This window comes from Limanda limanda, chromosome 1 (genome assembly GCF_963576545.1).
Source record: "Limanda limanda chromosome 1, fLimLim1.1, whole genome shotgun sequence".
Taxonomy (NCBI): domain Eukaryota; kingdom Metazoa; phylum Chordata; class Actinopteri; order Pleuronectiformes; family Pleuronectidae; genus Limanda; species Limanda limanda.
Window position 1 is genome coordinate 21,617,381 of NC_083636.1, and position 8,248 is coordinate 21,625,628.

General features: G+C 43.8%; 1 protein-coding gene across 1 annotated transcript in view; it reads right to left on the minus strand.

Moving 5' to 3' along the window:
• The window catches only part of LOC133011659 (thyrotropin-releasing hormone-degrading ectoenzyme-like), a 120,523-nt gene that overhangs the window by 105,171 nt on the left and 7,104 nt on the right, over window positions 1-8,248 (minus strand). The window contains exon 3 of the mRNA XM_061079475.1: window positions 2,148-2,424. Coding sequence (XP_060935458.1) covers window positions 2,148-2,424 — 277 coding nt within the window. The remainder of the gene's footprint in view (window positions 1-2,147; window positions 2,425-8,248) is intronic.

The following is an 8,248-nucleotide window of genomic DNA, read 5'->3' on the forward strand; positions in this document are numbered from 1 at the left end:
GAATCTTCCATGTTAGTGGATAGGACATAGACCAAACTAAATAATATTCAAGGAGACGATACATAAATGTTTCTTAAAGATGGTTTCTGACGTTTTGGGGGCGGGACCTTCATACTACATCACTACATCGCAGACTCAAGGTTCTTAACGGCGTTAAAGGTGCAAGATGGCGGCGTATCTCTGTGCAATGGGAGGAATCCTCTTTATTTAAATGCTCTATTAATTATTTCTGTGCCTCAGATCAAACTTCCTTCATTTCTGCACTAGGCCTCAGTCGTCCTCCAATCCAGACCCTCCTGAAGACCTCAGTGTTCACACGACTGATCTGGGAGTAGTTATTAAATCAAGTCGACCTCTACGCAAAGGAAAGTCAATTACCTCATATCTCAAGACGCCGCTGTTATCTCAAGTTCACGTCTTAATTAGCGTGTTGTGCTGCGATAACACTTGCTGCCGTCTGACTCCGTTGTTTCATCCTCAGATAACAATCTCATCTGAGGAGTTCGACTCTGGAGATTCTGAACGTGTCAGAGATGAGAAACCGATACAAGCATTTGATTAAGATGCACCAGAAGATACTGAGCATTGTTTTCCTGCGATAAAAACTCAAACTTGTCGTTTTATCAAGATGACAAAGTGCGTTGTGGAGACCTACATGACTTTACCGCCTCATTATCGGCCGACAGCAGATGGTGATCTTATTAAGCTTCGTAACGAGGATTCTCCAGTGATTTATTACCGAGCTTGTTCCTCAGAGCTGAGGACTTGTGAAAGACGGATGAGCAGAGATAACAGAGGCCAAGTTACTCTGGTTTATAGACAGGATCCAGCACTTCCCGTGATGCAACAGGTCTGCAACACCTCTCTTAAACCCGCTCTACCTGGTAGATCCCTGCTCTGTGGGGGGGGGGGGGGGGTCACACAGACCATTAACAGACCATTAAACACAGACCATTAAACACAGTGCGGAAGTCATTTGACGGGTTCTATTTACTGAAGAAGGTCAAAGTTCCCTGGTAGATTTAAATAAAGATTAAATAACATTCTTGAAGTTTTCCTCGAGCATAAAAGTAAACAAACACCAACATGTATCAACTCTTCATCACGTGAGAAACCGCTGGGCCCAGATTGAACCAAACAGTGGATCTGGTATCATGAGCAGTTTAACTTTTAGGTTTGAATTCTCACTATTTCTGGTTAAAGTGGCAGAAACTGGATGTTTGGACCATTTCCTGAGATTTAGCTGCTTCTTAAAGTTGTTGCCGCTGGTTTATTAGACATTTATCGGGGGAGGAGAACTCAACACCTCTCTTTAACCAGTTCCTCGGGGGGGGAACTCAGTGGTGTGGAAAATGTTTAAAGTTTCCCTTGAAGGCTCTTCTCACCGCTGACCTCTTTTCTCTGGGTATCTTGGGCTATGAAGCCGTTATTCCCCAATCAAAACTTCATTAGGCTGATTATTATCTAAAGATAAGAACTGCTGCTCATATTTAGCGTCTCAACCCTAGAGACACAGATTTAATAATTTTAAAAAGTACAGTTTAGAGGTGATGGGGCTGAAATGCACCGTTGGGTTTGGAGGTGTCACTCGTCTGAGTCACTCCTCTGAGCCTCGATACAACAGAGGAGAAAAGAAGAAGCTGACACAGTATCGACAGTATTTGGTGTTTGATACGTAATTATATCATTAAATTAAACTCCCGGGAGACGTGATTTCAAAAATAAATAATAGCACAACCATAATTTCTTATCTGAGCAAACGGATATAATTTAAGTTGGGAGATAAAAGTCAGTGAAGTGACTTTGTAAAGACGTTGCTCGTTCAGTTCAGTTATTTTTATCTGCCTGAGTTTTAAATTGATGTGTGAAAGTCATTTTATTCTTTGTTCTTGTCTGTGTTGTCTTGTTTTTACTATCGTCTCGTCATCGGCGGCAAAACACGAAGAGACAGTAACACTCGGGAGTTCTGTTACAAAAAGCTATATAAAACTATATATAATGTAAAATCTCATATTGACATATAACAGCAAACATAAACCATCAGTGAAAGGATAACTTTGTATATTTAAGCTGCATCAAATAAAGCCCAGACTCCCAGCAGCCCACTTGTCCCCCCCCTCCGTGTGTTTGGCGTGTGAGGGACTGACCGTCACGCCGCTGTCGGTCTGCGTCTCCTTGTAGGTGAAGTTGCATACGGCCCAGGCCAGGTAGTACGTGGACATGCGCGGCGTCCGGGCGAAGCGGTTGGTCACCCAGCCGTCATCGTCCGCCAGCGAGCTGCTCTCCACGGGCATGTTGGAGAGCGAGGTGTACTGCGGGTCGTGATGGAGCGTGAGGGAGAACGTGGCCTTGTAGACAGGCTCGTCGAAGCAGGGGAAGGCCTTCCGGGCGTGGATCGGACTGAACTGAGTCACAGCCAAGTAGCTGAGGGACAGACAGAAGATGACATGTCAATAATCACACAAAGAGAGACGACAACGCAGAGAAGGGGCCACATAGTGAAATGTACACAGGTGCATTGTGGGAGTAAACAGATTTTCTGACAACACTATAAAATGTGACTCTCTTTCTTTAACCGGGACGTCGTTGTGAGTTATGATCTATTTCGGCTCCGGTGCAGAACATCCAGTCTTCACACACCTGAACATCGGCCAGAACAATATGGATCTTCTGTCAGAGAAGGTCTCATTTTAAAAGTCGTCCCGGTTCAGGTCCCTGTAATAACACGGTGAAGCTGCCGGAGCCTGTATTGGCAGAGAGTGTGTCGTAATGAAACAGCTGTCACCCGCGGTCACGAGAGGCGGCTGCAGGAGGATGATGGGTAAATGAAAAGAGTCTGAAAAGTAGAATCTTCCATCACAGCTGACGGCGCCACACCCGGCGAGGGCCGAGCCAAGGCTGAGTCTGGATTCACTTCTTATTCGTACGAAGCCATTTCCTCTCGTAACAGTTACAGTCTCACAATGGATTAAACGTCCTCATGGGTCCAATCAGCTTCTATGAACCAACAACTGGCCGTGTACAAATTATTTTCAGTCTAATTTGGTCGAGGCAGGGTCCCCCCCGCCCCCCTCCCCCATTACCACGAGTCTTGGGTTTTATTCTGTCCTTTCCCACAAATCCTCGAATTCCCATTTATGTCTCTTTTCTTTTTTCCTTCTTTCATATTCTACAATTATCTCTCCCTCCTTCTCTTCTTCCTCCTCCTCCTGCTGCTCCTCCTGCTGCTCCTCCCTGGTTCCTCTCTCTCTCTCTCTCTCTCTCTCTCTCTCTCTCTCTCTCTCTCTCTCTCTCTCTCTCTCTCTCTCTCTCTCTAACCTCTCCTTCCTTCCAGGTCCCTGAGTCAGTAAATTACCGCCATCACAAAAGAGGAGTGATGACACGTAACAAAAGGAGCTTTGATCTCATTGGTCGGCTTCAGATTGGACCCGACTTTACACGATGTTCTGAAAACATCTTTGAGAATCGCCAAAACTGACATTTAGACCAAATTGTCAGAAATATGGGTTATAAAAGACATAACTCATTTGTACTAGCCTCATTGATCAAATAATCAAATCAATCTAAATACATTTAACCATATTTGGTTTCCATTAAAGGTCCATATGTCTTTTCGGCTTGGTCCTTGTTCTGTCCAATAACATGGAGGAGACTCACTGATTTGTTACATCTAGGGTTGAATTCAAGAAGAGATGTAGAAAAGGAACCTGTTCGTCTTTCAGAGTAAAATCCTGCAGCAGCTGAAAAAACGTATGAAACCATCACATCAGCAAAGTTCAGTCCATGATCCAAAGGAAGTCACTAGAGGAAGTTAGTTAAACTTGACCCAACAATTTGAAGCTGCCAGGTGCATCATGGGAGACATGACAGGTTGAATTGGAGTTCTGGGAGTTAGAGGATAATCTCGGAGAAGACGGATTTTTACATAAAAACATTTCTTGTTGTTCCGAATGAAAAAACGTCGTCGACAGAGAAAAGATAATCCAAAATAAACACCGGGAAACTTTCTGTTTCCTGACGACTTCTTTAAGCCGAGTTTCAGGTTCTGGTATCGGAGCTTTGTTGAGTCACCTGACAGACGCAGGGAGACGTTCTGAGGAAACTTTGTTATCGCACTCACACCTTTTACTGTTTGTGGAGATGAAGGAAAGGAAAGGAAAGAGGAGGAGGAGGAGGAGGAGAAGGAGGAGAGGAAGAGGCTGAAGACGAGAGGATGAAGGGTGGATGAGTCTGAGGTAACATCATCATAACACACTGTGACTGACTCAGGAAGCTTTCACACCTTGTTTGTTTCAGCCCTTCAGACTTACAGGTGGAGGAAGAGGAGGATAAGAGAGGGATGCACGATGAAGAGGAGGAGGAGGATGGACAAGGTGGAGACGAGGATGAGGAGAGAAGAGGAAGAGAAGAAAGAAAAGAAGGGATGGAAGAGGACGAAATAAGGAAAGAACAGGGTGGAGGGAAAATGCTCTTATTTGAATAGATGAAGAAAGAAAATAAAGAAGGTGATAAAAGAGAAGACAAAACAGGAGGATGAAAAAGAAGGGAGGAGAACGAGCTTCGTTTCCCAGAATGCACTGCGAGTCAACCAGCTACAACAGCTCTCAGTTTTCATCCTGGTTTTATATCACTTCATTATTTGTTATGATGAGAATCATTCAGAGGACAGACAGAGAGAGAGAGAGAGAGAGAGAGAGAGAGAGAGAGAGAGAGAGAGAGAGAGAGAGAGAGAGAGAGAGAGAGAGAGAGAGTGAGAGACAGGGGGAGGGGGGAGGGGGGAGGAGGAGAGGACAGAAAAAGAGACAATGTAACGAAAGAAGAGAGGAGACAGAGGAAAGAGGGGACACAGATGAAAGAAGGAGTGAGAGGAGATGAATGGAGGAGTGGAAGAGGTGGAGAAAGAGAAAACAGAATGATGGAGGGAGGAGGGGGAGGTGAAGAATGGTGTCGAAATATGAATAATAAACAAGGCGAACGAGGCAGACGTAGACAGAGAGAGAGAATAATGGAGAGAGCCTGAGAGGGACGAGATAAAGAGAGAATCTATTAGAGGAGGATGAGTCTGTAACACACACTCACATACACACCCACACACACATACACACACACACACACACACACACACACACACACACACACACACAACATCCTGCAGGTTGTCTACGGTCGCCGCTGTCAAGGTAACACTTGTTGTCACAGTAATCCTGATTGACAACCAAGTCAACAGTGATGCATCGAAAACACACTACATCACAACACAACAAACACACATCCTCACAAGCACAAACTCTCACACACACTCACATAAACACAAACACAATCCTGCATGAATTCATTCGGCAACGATTTGCTTCTTCTCCTGCAGAAAAATGGAAATGACATAATTTCCCGCTGTAATGTTTTGCTATTATTTGTGTTAAGATACCAGGCAGGTGAGTGAGGGACACACACACACACACACAAACACACACACACACAAACACAGTGAGAGCGTAACACACACCTCATCCAGATTCAAATCTGTAACTGAAGAAAAAAACTGTTGAGTCAGGTGGATGTTTGTGTGTGTGTGTGTGTGTGTGTGTGTGTGTGTGTGTGTTTGTGTGTGTGTGTGTGTGTGTGTGTGTGTGTGTGTGTTTGTGTGTGTGTGCAGATATAGTTTTACACAGGAAGCCATTAAAGAGGCTGATTCATCACCGTTGCTATAAAAACACACGAGTGACGGAGGACGTGGATACGATCAGATTTCGTTTCTGCTCGTCTATTTAGGGAGCGAGGGGGGAGGAGCCGAGGATGTAGGAGATAAGCGAGGGGGGAGGAAGGTGAGGATAGGGGGGAGATAAGGAGGTGAGGTAGGGGGAGATAAGGGAAGGGGGGGCGATAAGGAGTCTGTGATTGGACTTCCTGCTCCTTCCTGACCAACTGATGAGCTCATACAGGTGTAAACAGATTCACTGGTAACTGGAAAGGGGCGGGGCTTGTTACTTATCGTGACTCAGTCTTCGTGTTGAAACTGTGATGATTAAAAAACACGAAGGATCTTCTCTTTACTGTCGATGATGAATATTCCTGAAACTAACGAGCAGTTTGATGAGGCGTAGGAGCCTTAAAGAGACGGATGGTTAACGAAGGTGAGAGCTAGAATTTTAATACTGAGCAGAGAGAAGCTGATTGGTCAACAGATCACCTCTCTCTCTCTCTCTCTCTCTCTCTCTCTCTCTCTCTCTCTCTCTCTCTCTCTCTCTCTCTAATCGAGTGTTGAGATGAGATGTTTCAGATCGATGCGGCGTCCCACTGCTCTGCGACGGGTGTCATAGGGTAACGTATCTAACATGGCAGTCAACTGAGGCAACTTAATAAATCTATTCGTTCTCTGAGCTTTTAAAAGGCACGATCACTCAGGAAGAGGAGGAGGAGGAGGAGGAGGAGGAGGAGGAGGAGGAGGAGGAGGAGGAGCTGAGCGATGAAGGTCTTCACAAATCCAAGATGACGGCTTTGACAGGAACAGAAACTGTGAGACTCTGTTCATTCTTTATCAGCGAGGTCTGAACCCACTCTACATTAAGATGGACGCCATGACAGCTCCAGACGCTGAAGCCAAAGGATCTATATCGCCCCTGGTGGCTGGCTGCAATATGGGTCATAAGCCCCCTCCTCCATTTTAGCAGATAGAGTTTAGTCTAAAATCTGTTCAATAATTCAATGTGATGGATGTTATAAAAATCGGAGATGACCCTAAACAGAAAACAGATTCCTCACCTATGACCTTTACGCCGTCACATGACTGAGTTATTAACCTTTAAAATCGTGTTTGTATCATCTGTATCATCTATCAACGTGTTGGTTTGTACAGATGTTTGTAGTTGTGTAGCTCCAGAGCTGAGCTGAACACACCGAGAAAAGGGATTAGTCATGACGAAATTCTTCTAGATATTCATGTTTAGAGATTTGACTTACAAGTATTTTATTTCACATTAATCTACGGATTAATTTCTTCACTAATAAATTGTATCTATAAACATAAGAAAACATTGAATTTACAGTTTCTCGGTTTACAACGAACCTCAGTGTTGAGCTCAAAGGAAGTAATTTCCACGTATTGATTTATTCTTTGTGTTCTTTTTGAAGTGTGACATCGAAACTTACTAATAATAGAAGTCTTATGTTGTTCATTCTCTGTTTGTGTTTGTTTTTCAAAGGATTTAACCTGGACACGTACAACAACAGTCATTAGTACATAGTTCCAACCAAACAGCTGTAAAATAAAAACCTTACACCTTGTTTGTTTCTTAAAAGCACTGATATCAGATCTGTACTCGGTATCGGCTGATACACAAAGTCCTGGTATCGGAATCTCTATCAGGTACGTCGCATCTTTTCATTCCACAAGGTCACTACACAATATTTAACACAACACAGGATGTTTGGAACAAAGTGGCTGTTTGAATTTCCATCAAACCAATTTCACATCTTCAGATGTTTTGTTTTGTCCCAAAATCAGTTTATTATCATGTTATTTAAATGAATACATAAAATTGTCACGTTTTACAGGCTGGAATTTGTATAACAATAACTCCCACGATTAATCAACTACACAAACATTGTTGTCAGTGACAAACATGTGGATTCTGCCGTTGATTAAAAGTTTTTTTGGACCCAAACTGCAGCTGATCGCAGCCAGAAAAAGCTTTTCAGAGGCGCTCTTCAGGCTCCTGTGGTGTGACTGTCTACACATCATGGATTTCTGTGATAATTATAATCATTATAATTACGGTTAATTATAATCATGCAAAACATTAGTCAAAAACCATAATCTGTGAGCAACCTGACAAATGTGCCGTTAAAATAGAGTCTGGCTGTTTGGAGAGGACCGACTGCGCCTGATGAACTTTCCTGTACATCAGTATCGACGTGTCTGTTTTTATCCTGTTCTGATGTCGCGTGTCGCGTGTTGTATGTCGCGTGTCACGTGTCGTGTGTTGTGTGTCGCGTGTCGTGTGTTGTGTGTTGTGTGTGTGTTATGTGTTGTGTGTCGTGTGACTGGGTCATGGACTGTCCACAGACGCACAAACTTGAGTTGAACTGGTTTTAATGAGAGAAGTCAACGTTCAAACCATCGTTACATCGTTAGCATAAAGATCAATACAAATCTCTGTCTGTGTGTGTGTGTGCATACATGTCTATGGGCATGGTTGTGTGTGTGCATGTGTGTGTGCATGTGTGTGTGCATGTGTGTGTGCATGTGTGG